A 14,195-nucleotide genomic window follows, 5' to 3' on the forward strand; every position below is an offset into this window, starting at 1 on the left:
AAAACTGCAGTTTTGTTTGATGCATATGGTGCTGCCTTGCGCTCCTTTCCCAGTCTGACAGGTGATAGGTTATTGGAGCTTCGCCCAGGTTTTTATCCTCTGTTCCAAATTACTTTCTACCACCCAAAACCCAGACAACAAATTTTCAAAAAAAAAAAAACAAAACAAAACTTTTTTTTCCCATGAAGTATGGCACTGAAGTCTCTCATGAGTGACTGAGTTTCTAGATCATCACAGGGGAGCTGTTGGCCAAGATCAGCCTGGAGATGTCACACTAAGCTGGGCTTGGATGGGGCTGTCAGAGGGACTGGATCTAGAGAGTTTTCTGGCAGCGTGTTATGGTGGTGGTGGTGGTGTTGGAAATAAGCTGGGAGGCAGTGCTAGGAGCCTTCCTCCTCAGGCTGTCCCGCCTGGGGAGCATAGTATCCAGCCAGCTGCCTGAAACGGGGCCCCCAGTCACTGAGGTAGGAGAAGTCCTGCTCTGAAATGGTGGACAGGGTATGGATGGAGCTTAGCGAGAGAGCGGGCGAACTGGAGCCCTCGAAAGCGTACGTCTGGAAAGAGTCATAGGGCGGCACGGACAGGTCAGCGTCAGCCTGCTCCACCTTCTTGCAGATGTAACCTTTGAACAGGGAGAAGTCAGCCGCTCCTCCATCACCAGACACCCGGCCCTGGATCCACTGAGGGAGGGCGCGTAACTCCGAGCCTGAATCTGAGTTCTTGACTTCTGGGAAGTCGTAGAGGCTACGAAGGGCACTCATGTCATAGGCCTGTGTGTCCTGCTCTCCCCCACCTTCGTCATTGTACTTAATGACATTGTCTCTCATATCCTCCTCATCCTCGGATATGCGCTGACCCTTTCTGTGCCGTTTAAGAGTCAGGATCAAAAGAACCAGCACTGTGAAAGAGCACAAGGAAAAAAAGAGAACAGGGTTAGGAAGAGAATTCAGTAGTATGTAAGTCCTCTGTATACGGTTGGGGATACCAAAGAATTCATTACATACAATTCTCTAGCAGACTGCTGAGAGATTGAGCTCAGATTCCAACAGAACACAGTGCACTGCTGATAATGAATTCCAAAATTTATAAATGCAAAATTAATTAATAAATTCATATGTGAAATGTCAAACATTTGTTTTATTTTTCAGAGGGTAGAAATCTCATATTGGCCATGTGTCTCTAGATAACTAGGCTACCAGTATCTGGCAAGTAAGACATTGTGTTCTATATATGATGGCTTTCTATTTGTTTCAGGTTTTTTGGTCAGGACCTCTGCTTAAAGAGGGCGTTTGTGAACTTGCAAGCTGGATGGGGCATACCGTGGAGTACAGGAATATGAAGTGTTTTCGATTAATAATTACGGTCTAATAACATCACGTTTATCTTCTTAGGCCAATAAGTAAGCAGTCGAATTAGTGAGCAAATGTCAAATGAGACCTCTGTGGTTTGAGTCCCCACTCTCTCCTCTGTGTCATTCTCTCTCTCTCTCTCTCTCTCTCTCTCTCTCTCTCTCTCTCCTCTGTGTCATTCTCTCTCTCTCTCTCTCTCTCTCTCTCTCTCTCTCTCTTTCCTCTGTGTCATTCTCTCTCTCTCTCTCTCTCTCTCTCTCTCCTCTGTGTCATTCTCTCTCTCTCTCTCTCTCTCTTTCCTCTGTGTCATTCTCTCTCTCTCTCTCTCTCTCTGTTGAACACAAGAAGATTAGCAGAATGACACTGGCATTGGTGAGTGGCAAGGGAACTTATTACTTGTATAGCTAAATTTGAGTGAGAAAATGATGCATTTTGTAACATTTCAGCTAATGCAGATGAGAAAGGCACAGTTTGTTGAAAAGATGAGAAAGAAAATGTAATTTATATATAAATATATCTAATAGGTAATTTATATATAATGGTAATGTATATATATAATATACAATGTAATTTGTTTATAAAAATATGAGTACAATATATACAAATGTAATTCAAATAGAAAAAATGATCCCCAGTTAGTTTAGTTTATGTACCGCAAAATGTTTACCTAACATCTTAAATGACAGCTAATCTTTCAATGTCAGCATATGCATAAGAAAAATGTATTTAGAATTACAATAGCATGAAACTGTACAAAACATAGCTCCAAGGTGGTCCACAGATATAATATAACGAGCACTCAATTATGTGTGAATTAAAAAGGAAAACAATTGAGAAGGATCATTTAATACACTAATGAGACAGTGGATAAACAAAAGCTGTATTCCTTCACATAAATCAGCAAGCTTTTAAGCTTGGCAGAATTCTCTTAATTAGTGCCTACATTAACGATTAGAAAACTCCCACTCATTCTTTCTTCGTCCCTGCTCACTAAATTCTATCAAATTGATCTGTTCTCTTTGGAAACAAAATGCCAAGAGAAATCACATTTTTACCACTGCTCTACCACTAACTCAAAGAGTTAGGTTTGAAATAAGTGTGACATACAGACAGAAGTCGCCCCAGACACAATTTGTGTTTATTCTGAGGGAATGCTTCAGTGAACAATGATATCTCAGTCAAAAACATGAGCGTTGTTGCTGGGGATAATCCTTTTTTCTGTGTGTACACACGTGTGTGTGTGTGTGTGTGTGTGTGTGTGTGTTTGTGTGTCTTTGTGTCTGTGTGTTTGTGTGTTTGTGTATGTATGTGTGAGTGAATGTGCGTGTGCGTATATGTCTGTGTGTGTGTATGGCTTTGTTGTGTGTGTGTGTCTGTGTCTGTGTGTCTTCTTTGTCCAGCAGTACAAGCGTGATCAAAGGTCATTCATTTGCAATGAGAACAAATGTGATAAGGACAGTATTGTCCCATGTGTAGGCATTCTTAATCTCAGATAAGAAAGATGTCTGGGGTCAGTGCTCCACTCTTTCATCTCTCTCTGAGTGACGAGAATTCTGGGAGATGAAAGCTCTTTGAAGAAAGATGGCCATTAGTTAAGAGAATAGTGAAATACTGCTCAAAAATAATTAAACAGATGGAGAGAAAAGGAAAAAGATGGACATTTCGATATGCATATTCTTGGGCTCATTGTCCTTTTTGTTTCTTCGTTTGGTCAACACTCATCTGAATTATTCATCACTCCACATTATAATTAACTGGTTTCTAATTCTTGTGGTACCTCTCTGGATTTGATACACCATTCTGAAATTAGAGCTGTCCAGTGTAGTGACAATTTCTCCACTCGCTAACAAACTCTACCAGTAATTCAAGTATTTTGCACTACATGTATTTGGTAGATGTGACGCTGTTTTGTTGTCATTGTTTGCCCCCGATGTTATTGTTGTTGTTGTTGTTGTTGTTGTTGTAATTGTTTTTATTCTCTATAATCACAGAGGTCTTCATTTCACATGGCAATCACCTTAGGCAAGGTGAATAAAGCTATCCTGTGTGAAGCAGATGATTCATTTTTCCACCCTGTGATGTGTGTAGCACTGTAAGGAATGTAATGTGTTTGAAGGAGAATACTGCTAGATCAACTCCGCCTGAAACTACATGTGCTCCTGATCAGTAGTGACCTCCTCTGATGACGATGAAGAGGGACCCTGGTTCATCTGCCATGCCCAATTGTATTCACCTGGACACCCAGCTGCAGTCAGCAAAATGTGCCAGAGCTGGGGTTTGAATGGTGACAGGCTGCCTTTACCTGCATGCATTGCTCTGAAGCCAAATGTAAACTGAGATTCCAAGTCCTTTTATTAGAGAAGCCTCTAACTGTAGTCCATTATTCCTAACACACACCTGATTCTCTCTCACACTCACTTGTCCAACAAGTGACTCATGATGGGCTTTTCCACCACCTTCAGTGAATATCATGGAACTGGTGCAACCACACTTAACACCATTCAAGCCTTAACTCATTACAGCCTACTTTGATGAGTGGAATACAATTGAAAACGTGAACTCTTTTGCTTTAGAATTCCATGGAGACGTATTTGGTATGCTTAAACCTGCATGAGTGCAGTAAAGGGGGGGGGGGGGGCTACAAATCAGAGCTCATTGTTAGGCAGAAACGCGTAGGAGAGTACGTTAAATTAGTCCCATTCAAGAGAAACTACGCTAATAAGAACAATCAGGCCTCGTACCAAAAGTCACAAACATGAAAGAAAAAGAAAAAAAAAAAACAGGAGAAAGGTAACAGTACAGATATGAAAACAATAATCTCTTGTGTTAGTTACTCCTTTCCTGGGCTTTCCAACTGTATCTGTTCCACTAACTATTCCCTTCTCTCTTTCTTTGTTTCTACCTTTTTTTTCCTTCTTTCGTTCTTGCCTTTCTGTATGTGGTTTGATACACTAGCGCACTAGCCCACCACCAGCTGCCATATGAAATATATGCAGATATGCAATGGCAGACGGAGAGACATATATCTCATTTGGAGCATTAGGGAAGTGGGCTAGGTTTGGACCGCTGCCAGATAGAAGAGCATACAAGTGTGTTACAGGCAAAGAGAACGCAACTGCTGTGTTTGCCATGCCGTTGACTTTAGCAGCTCTCATATAATATAGAGATTTGTAGTCCAGACTAGCCTTGAGAACACTCTTCCAGTTATACAAGCCATAACTGCAAACACACATAAACATAACATCAGCCCAAGCTTATGACGGTGAAAGATATCACTGTATAACACACCTAAATGGCATATTTCTGTGGTTTGCTTTTAAGGAAACAGACACAAAACACCAGCTTCATATCTTATACTGTGTTTTGCCAGTGGATTTTTCTGTGTCCATCTGTCATTGTTCTTACCCTTAAAGAGACAGAAAGAGAGAGATACTTCCTGCGAGTGTCCAGAAATCTAGTGACAGCTATGATAATGTCTTTAAATGACTTACGTATGAGAGTGTATGTAATTGTCTGTATCTAGTGCAAATGATGTGAAATATAACACTATGGGGGGTCTGGGGGAAGGGCATTCACACACACGCCCAACACACACACACACACACACACACACATTCACACACACACGCATGTGCACAAGCACACAAACACACACACAAAACCCTGAGCATCAACTTCCCCCATCTGTCTCCTTGTCTTTTCGAACGCTTGCAACAGATGAGACAGAAAATGAAGGTATTTGACCACAGAGCTCTTTTGTTTCATTTTTCTATCTGAGAACAATCGGAGACTCCTAATGGCTGGAGGCTGAGTAAAATAGGCTGGGGTTGGAACTCCTCATGCAGTCAGAATACCCAAACAGCCTGTGAACGTGTTTGTTAAATCTCTCAGAGCAGGCTCAGGGCTAGCTGAAGGCTACTATCTGATAAAGTGATCTGTGTTTCATGCCAAAATAATGCTTTCTTGCTTTTTTTAAGTATTTACTGCACATGCAGGTGTATCTGTGTGTGCGTGTGTGTGTGTGTGGTTTTTTTGTGTCTCTTTGTCCTTTCTTGCAAAACTGTTTTTAAGAAGATAAGCTGCCCTGACAAGACAGTTGTGAGTTTCACCCATTTCTGCAACAGACTTATCGGATGCTGTTTTAATATCTTTATAGCTGTTTGTGACAATGTGAATGTATCTGATGTAAAATGGTAAAGCTTAATCTGGATTAGCAATCAATCATAGAGTACAACATATTGTAATGTTCAACAGTAGTAGTAGACTGGATCTCAGAACATAACTGGTAAACATTTGTCACACAAACAGACATAGGCTTCTGTAACACCGATATGACTGACAGTCAGTATCACCACTATGACATGCAGTCTATCGAAATGGTAATATACCCTTCCTGCAATCGAAACAAAAGAGATCCGTTTCAAAAAGGACATCCTCTCTATCCAAAATTAGCAGCTAATCGCTCTCAAATCAGCTTTGATCGGGACCTCAGACCCCCTCCAGATAGTCCTGTCTCACCAACATCACCTCAGTTCTCCTGTGATACAGAAGCCCAGGGACTGCAGAGGTGAACCGTTGTACCTGGCTCTGGAAACACCTCCCATGCAGTAAGCAGTGCAGACAGGCTGGGGTCTAACATAGCCCTGAGCCACTTGCGGCTCACCAGGAGGGCTCTGGGCATCACGGCAGATGGGGCGTAATTGGGACGGATGTGCGCAGATGCCGCACCTCGCCCAAACGGATCTGTCACATCACGCTCCCAGTGAAACTGATGGAGAGAGTGTTTGTTTGGTGGTAATTAGATCCAAATTTGTTTTCATTTTGCCTCATCATCATGCCATTCTTGCTGATCTCACTGGGTGTGGCAAGGGACAGAATATGTGTGTGTGTGTGTGTGTGTGTGTGTGTGTGTGAGTGTGTGTGTGTGTGTGTGTGTGTGTTTGTGTGTGTGTGTGTATATGTGCCTGTGCTATAGACTGTCACACGTATAACTGTTGTTAGTCGTTGTTATTTGTAGGCGTGGGTCGTTGAGCAGGGGTGAGTGAGAGAGGTCTTACAGATTCACTGTGCGAGGTCCAGTTTGCTCTCTCTTTACACAGTAATAGTTTCACTGGCCCCTCTAGAGATGAGCTGTCCATTCTCATTCACCAGAGTCTCAAACTCTAATCCCTCTGTGATTGGCAATACCTAACCGGGCTTTTTGCCATTCAGACAGCATTCTGAGTGATAACAGACGCTTTACAACACATAATTATCATTTTCTACATTACATTATATTTTAATAGTTCAAATATTATTCTGTGTTTAAATAATCAATGTTCGCAATCACAGTCAAGTCATCTTACAGATCAAAGCATTGGTTTAGAGGTTTATTTAATATGATTATTCTGAATTGTCTAAGAGACACTGTGTGGCCAGTGACTAGACAGTTTATGATAATGATTTTGGATTTGAGGTGATGGCAGAAGTGTAATTAACGTGTTTTAAACAGGATTAAAACATAATTCCCTTTTTTGTCTGAAGGTTTATTAAGGTGATTTGAGGCGTATCTGAGAAGTTACCAAATCAGATGAGCTCTGAGCAGGTCCTTCATGGGTAAAAGAAAAGAAAAGAAAACAAAACATGATTGCCTTGACAATGTATACCAAAAGGAAAAGGAGAAGAAAAAGAGGAAGAGTGAGTGAACAGGAGGAACTCAGCTAAACTTAAGCTAAGCTTGAGTTTTTTTCTCTCTCTCTCTCTCTCTCTGAGACCACAAGGTTTTGGAGCAGAGAGAGAGAGAGAGACAGAAAGTGAGTGAGTGAACGAGTGAGTGAGTGAGTGAGAGAGAACAAGAGTGTTCATAAAACATTGAGAGAAGATAGCTCAGACCCTCTCTGCAGCCTGCTCAAAGAGAAGAGATTGAGAGGATGCTGAGTGCCTGTACGTGGGAATGTCTGGAAAGTTGGGCCTATTTAAAGCGGAGCGAGTATTCCGGGGGGACTGTGCTGCTGAGGCGGCTCTTTTCCGAGCAAGAGAGTACATCCATTCATCCGCTCTTTGGTCCTCCTCTTTCCTGCAAAGTGCTATGATGTCATTCATAGATCCTTACACTGTAGCGGCTATCTCCCTCAAAAACACACTCACTTTCTCTCTCTCTCTGTCTATCTCTCTATATCTCTCATACTTTCTCTCTCTCTCTCTGTCTCTCCGTTTTTTACCCACGAAAAAGGATGTCCAGTAAGCAAGTTGCTAAGCGTGAGAATGAAAAATTGATTGTCTTTTTTGTCATTTTGCTCCTACTTTATAACTTTCTGCATCCGATTCAAACTCACAAGGAAATCCAGCTTTCAAAGTGGACGTGAGCCATTAAAAGGCCACTGGCAAAGGCAGAGGAATCAGTGAAGTGGTGTGTGTGTGCTGATGTTTATGAGTATATATGAGAGAAAAGAGAGGGAGAGAGAGAGAGAGAGACAGACAGACAGACAGAACAAGAGAGAGAGGGAGACAGAAAGAGAGAGCATGTTTTTCCTTCTATATGCGTTAAAATATTTCTTATTCACCTGGCCGCATAGTCAATAGATTCAAGTCTGCATATAACTTAGGTCACTCTAAACTGTTGTAATTATGTGCAAAAATCTCAACAGAAACTCTGTGTAGACCATCAAAAATCATGTGTCACCAAGCTTGTGAATAGTTTTCACAATCATATGGGCTCTGTGTTAACACAATCATATGGGCGTACACTCAGTCTCTTGTGGGAAAACAACAAAATAAAACAAAAGCATTGGATATGTCATAACTAAATATTCACAACTTCTCCAAAACTAGCAGATTACAAACAAAAATAAATGAAGAGCCATCTTTTTACGGATCAACAAAAAGAACATACTGAATCATCATCTGTTTTCAGGTTATTAAATCATTTTAAATCTCAACTAAAAACATTAAGGTCGGTGCCGAGCCACTGAGAGAGCAGTCTCGCTGATCAGGATTAGACACGCGACAAGCTCTGATCAATTTTGAGATTATGTTTCAGATTATGCGTGAGTGAGATTAGATGTGGCGAGGTGATTGAGTGATGTTCTGAGGACTTACCGATGAGGATTAGTACGCAGACGAGGAGAGCGATGAGAGCACCGGGGCTCAGGGCCGCAGACATGACGTAGGCTGTGGCGTTGCAGGACTGGATGGCTCCGTCCGTGTCACATCCGCACACGTGGATGGTGAGCGTGCCCGTGCTGCTGAGGGCAGGAGGTCCGCTGTCTACCACCAGGATGGGGAGCAGGTAGATGTTCTGCTCCTGACGGTTAAACCCAGACCGCTGGGTCCTAATGCCCGCTGTGTTATCTGCCCATTAAAAATGAGTAGAAGAAGAAGAAGATGAGAAAGGTGGTAAGACCCTGGAAGAGCTCAGTTTCTGCTAATTGATCGAAAATTAACAGCAGATATGAGAGTTTATGTAGACGTGTGTAATGTGAGACCAAGACAGAGTTTTCACTTAGGTTTTACAAAGAAAAAAATTAAAAGTCACATTTTAAGAGCATTTTTAATTTAGTTGTCAGCTTCTGTGGTGAATAACTTACGGGCAAGTGCATCACTCAACACATTTGTTCTTGTTAATTAATGGAAAATCATTAAATGAAAAGATAAAACTGAGTATATTAAAACATTTCAAAACCTACAAGCCATTAGCTGATCTCCATATTAGTGAAAGAAACACATTTTACTGCTCTCTCACCCAATTTTCATGAGGCAAAGATGGAATAATGACTAGTAATTTTATAAGGAATAAAGCATGATTTGTCGAGTATTATTTGTCCATTCAGAAGTGTCAATTAAGCAAAATTCAAAGAATTTTCACTCATGATACAGATCTTCAAACTGCCTTCAGTTTTCCACTACTTCTCAGAAACATTTATATTTGCTGTTCAGTGTATTCACTTATTTAGAGGGGAGAATGATAGAGGAATGAAATGAAAAGAAAAAAAAAGGAAAGAGATAAGCTAGAGCCAAAATAAGCCCAAATGGTTCCTGAGCTTTGCAGATAGGGAGTGTAAGTGAAAGCAGTGAGATGAATGAGAGAGACACAATGGAGTTTCCACAAACCCAACCAAACGCAGTTTAAAAACTGCATGGCCCTAGTGATGGACTTGCATAGCAGCAACTCCGCCATCCATCATAAAGGTGGATATTTCACTGTCATTTTCACAGCCATAGCCCAACACCCTGATAAATAATGCTCGTTTTAGCAGATCTGTGTTTGGTGGAGGAGGGAACAGGAATTTTTTGCTGAGTAAAAGCTCGCTGACAACGGAGCTTGACTAAGTCTGTAAATCTTCTCACAAAAGGTGCTGTCGTTCTCATAAATACAGACTGCATGATACACGACCAAGAGAACACTGTACAATGAATCTAATCGCAGCACTGAATATCTCCTCTCTCTTATTTTAGGGGGAAAAAAAACAACCTCCCTGCCTTCAGGGTGGAAAATATAAGTTTTGACATGGGTTCAGAATTATACCAAGTTCAGCCAACATCATACACAAAACAGACTAAAAGTTAAAAAAAAAAAAAGTCATGTTATAGAAAGTAATGTAAAATGGTGGTGGAGCCAGGATATTGACGGTATCTGAATACACATTATATCAATATCTACGAGCATTTCTAACACTCCCAGGATGGCAGTCTCATGTTGAACTAATGTGGTATGAGCTTGTTACATGTTGCTGATGAGTTGACAATAAAATGCAGCAGCTCTGTATTCTTCATTCTGGTAACCATGTAATACTGACCAATGTGGTATTACTCAAACATTACACATGCAATGTTACTTTGATGCTGCTTTAAGCCATTCTTTGTGTTCAGAAAATCTTGAATAGAAAGATGGGCTACGATGCAGTTGTTTCAGAGTCTCTAAGTAAATCTACAGGTTCTTAGGGCAAATGAGGTGCAAATGTATATTTCATTTGAGAGTAGTGTTGCTACTGTAGCCCTGGTCTCTGAGACTGCCCCCAACCTGTGATTGGCTGCATACTGACACCAGTCCTGAAGTATTTTAACAGCTCCACAGTGAACGCTTAGTAGTCAGGAATGACAAGTATCCTCGCTTCCACATTAACTTAATCTGCTCAAACAAACAAGACAACAAACAAAATAAACAAAACAAATAAATAAATAAATCACTCTGCAGTTTGGAAACCTGCATTAGCATTAAAACCACTCTTGCATGTCCTCCAATGTAATCAACTTATAGATTTCTTTTAGAAGAGACAAACAAACAGCAATACCAATGGAGGACATTTTGAATTACCACCTGTTTTTTTTGGGTCAGTTCTAACTGCTTCTTCACCTTTTGAATTGGGGAAAAAAAGGTTTACCCGTTTCCAATCCCTCTTAAATTTCCAAAGTACAAACGTGAGATGTGATAGTGTATTGCAATAGTTCAGTAAGCATATGCATCTATTTGTATGTATATATTTGAACAGTGTGTATGCATTCATAGTCAATAATCACTGATCCAAGCTCGGGTTGGTTCATGCATGTGCAATGCACTAACCAGTGGTCATGGTATTGATTATGTATGGGCAAATAACGTTGTTTTCCCGAAGAACCTAGAACGCGAGTGTGACTAATCTGGATATTAAACATATTCTGGTGAGCGTATACCACAGAGATGAGCATAGAGAACAGAATTCATCCACAAAGAAACACAATAGACTATTGACAATATCTTGGTGGGCTGTCTGCAATGACAAGGCAAAATGGGTTTTGTAGGCTCGTCAATCAAAATCTGTGTATGTGCCGAGTGACTAACTCTCCGAGGTGTGGCATTGTCATTCAAAATCCTGCCAGAAGACTAATTTAATAATATCTCAAAAAGGAGAGCTCCACCAATGACAAAAACACACACACACACACACACACTTACACACAAAACAGAGAAAAAGTGATGTTAGTGATGACTGAAAAAGTTTTTGAGGCATGAGAAAAGCGTATGTTTGTCCTCATGTGTCAAAGCTCAGTGAGACAGAATGCACTGTGGAACCGCAATGGTGAAAGGAAAAAGTGACAGATCGCTTCTGACAGGTTGACAAATGTGTCCATGAAACAGAAGTATGGAGGGAGGGGAAAAAGAGGGAGGTGGGTGTATAAAAAAAAGTGTATGTGTGTGTGTGTGTGTGTGTGTGTGTGTGTGTGTGCGTGCGTGCGTTTACTTTGAGTGGAGAGGAGACAAAGAATTAGAGTGATAGAGTGTCTATTAAAGACTATGTCAGAAAAATGTTTTTTGGGGGAGTGAATACATTTTCAGATGTTTCCCAGCTGTGCTAAGAGAAAATGACAAAAAGTTTTTTACATTTACAAATGTATATATGTGTTGCGTCTGTATGTGTTATCTACAAACCTGGTGCCCCTCTGTGAAGGCCTTTGCTAAGGAGCATGCGTGTGTGTGTGTGTGTGTGTGTGTGTGTGTACACCCGGCTGGCCTCATGTACTGCTCTGACATTTCCGTTGCTCCCTCTCTTGACATTTTCATTGGGTCAGATCAATTTTGATTTACCCACACGTCACATTCACTTATGTACACGTCTCTAAAGAGCCAAGCACTCTTAGGGGAGGTTGAGGTTGGGGTTGAAGAGAGAAAAAAAAAACCACAGGAATTGAGGATCTTCTGTGTCAATTGAACAGACACTTGTTTCCAACACATAATTATTTCAATTCATTTGGACCATTAAGCAGCTAATACAGTGCTTCAATTGTCAGTCCATATCTTCATATAACAAAGAGATTCTGTCGAGGCAGATGGGCTTGTCAGCATGAGAGATGTTCTGCTGTGAATGAGGCATCACGAAGGTGTAAAGGAAAGCTGTCCATAAGCACTGAATTGAGTTCAGTCTCCAGTGCCTTAACATTAAACTTCATATGTTCAAACACTTATCTCAGACAAGCAGTCAGAGGTAATTCTAACTAAGACCCCAAAAAATTCAAACCATTTTGATCAATTATTTCTTAAAAACACTTTAAAGGCCAGGAAAAAAAGCCCAATTTTGTAAATTGCTGTCACTTTTCTTTTCATATATTCCATCATGCATTTCACTCAGTCTGTTCTGTACTGTCCAATTTTCACGTGGAAACACACACACACTGTGTTGTGTTATCAAGCTTGGAAGGTATTTCTGAGAGTCATGACTATCCAGGATATGAAAAATGCCATGATTAGCCAAACAATTTGCCACATAGTATAAAAAAACTCTTTGGGCCATGAATCCAAACCATGGGTCACAGAGAAGACCCACCTGGCTTGAGGACGTCTGATTCACCTTACTTCTGTTCAGGTTTGCCAAACTAGAATTTCACCACTATTTAAATCCTTTTTTTGTTCATCGCTCTTTCCACAGCATACATCCAATTTTTGTCACATTTTTTCAACTCTCATCTATGGGTGTGCCCCAGCAAAACTCTCCAATCTAAAATTTGTCATTGAAAGCATACGGCCACAACAAGTCAATGATTTCTTGTGGGTGAGGTCTATTTCACAAAAATATGTTTCTTTTTGGAATGAATTCTGCTACTTTCACCAGATCTGAGTGACATTTTCTGTGTGTGATTGCAAACTCACATGCAAAATTGTGTACATTTCAGCCACAAGGAGTCATTATGGCAGATAAATAAATGTAAAACTCTTATTTGTATGAGTTAGTGTTTAAGGATTAAATTGTATCCCTGATGTGCAAATGGGTACTTCAGGAACATGGTCACCATCGACCAATAAGATAACAATATCCATTAAGAGGATTTAGCAATGGCCAATCATCATGAGACATGGTGTGTTTCTTCCTTTATAAACGATCTATGACTTTGGAGTTCAGATGCAAATAGAGGGTATGACAGTGTTAAAGCAACTTTGAACTAGTGTACCCTTTCCTATATTGGACAATTTTCATCTTTGGCTCAGAGATTAATGATTTCATAAGGGTGCAAAATTTGTGAGAAATAAATTTCACTATCACCAAATACTACTGAATGATCACTGCTTGACTGTCAACAAAACTACATTGTTGCGCCTTCATCTCTACCTCCTTCTGACTTAGTGTATCCATGTTCAGATTCGCCAGTTTATTAATCACCAGTCAGATCAACTCATTGACTAATAGTCAGGTTCAGCTGTTCACTGTTCATAGACTCATTAAGACTACAGTAGTTATACAGACCGTTCCCTCTTCATGGACTCATTAAGACTACAGTAGTTATACAGACCGTTCCCTCTTCATGGACTCATTAAGACTACAGTATTTATACAGACCGTTCCCTCTTCATGGACTCATTAAGACTACAGTATTTATACAGACTGTTCCCGCTTCATGGACTCATTAAGACTACAGTATGTATACAGCCTGTTCCCTCTTCATGGACTCATTAAGACTACAGTATTTATACAGACTGTTCCCTGTTCATGGACTCATTAAGACTACAGTATTTATACAGACTGTTCCCGCTTCATGGACTCATTAAGACTACAGTACTTATACAGACTGTTCCCTGTTCATGGACTCATTAAGACTGTTCCCTGTTCATGGACTCATTAAGACTACAGTATTTATACAGACTGTTCCCTCTTCATGGACTCATTAAGACTACAGTATTTATACAGACTGTTCCCGCTTCATGGACTCATTAAGACTACAGTACTTATACAGACTGTTCCCTGTTCATGGACTCATTAAGACTACAGTATTTATACAGACTGTTCCCTGTTCATGGACTCATTACAACAACAGCATTTATACAGACTGTTCCCTCTTCATGGACTCATTAAGACTACAGTATTTATACAGACTGTTCCCTCTTCATGGACTCATTAAGACT

The 14,195-nt window shown here is 40.5% G+C and overlaps 1 protein-coding gene across 1 annotated transcript in view; it reads right to left on the reverse strand.

Annotated features, from left to right (window-relative positions):
* Nucleotides 1-380: 380 nt before the first annotated feature.
* The window catches only part of cdh22 (cadherin 22), a 63,432-nt gene continuing 49,617 nt past the window's right edge, over nt 381-14,195 (reverse strand). Inside the window, exons 10-11 of the mRNA XM_030778201.1 lie at nt 8,427-8,678; nt 381-898 (exon numbers count right to left, since the gene is read on the reverse strand). Coding sequence (XP_030634061.1) covers nt 381-898; nt 8,427-8,678 — 770 coding nt within the window. The remainder of the gene's footprint in view (nt 899-8,426; nt 8,679-14,195) is intronic.

This window comes from Chanos chanos, chromosome 6 (assembly GCF_902362185.1).
Source record: "Chanos chanos chromosome 6, fChaCha1.1, whole genome shotgun sequence".
Taxonomy (NCBI): domain Eukaryota; kingdom Metazoa; phylum Chordata; class Actinopteri; order Gonorynchiformes; family Chanidae; genus Chanos; species Chanos chanos.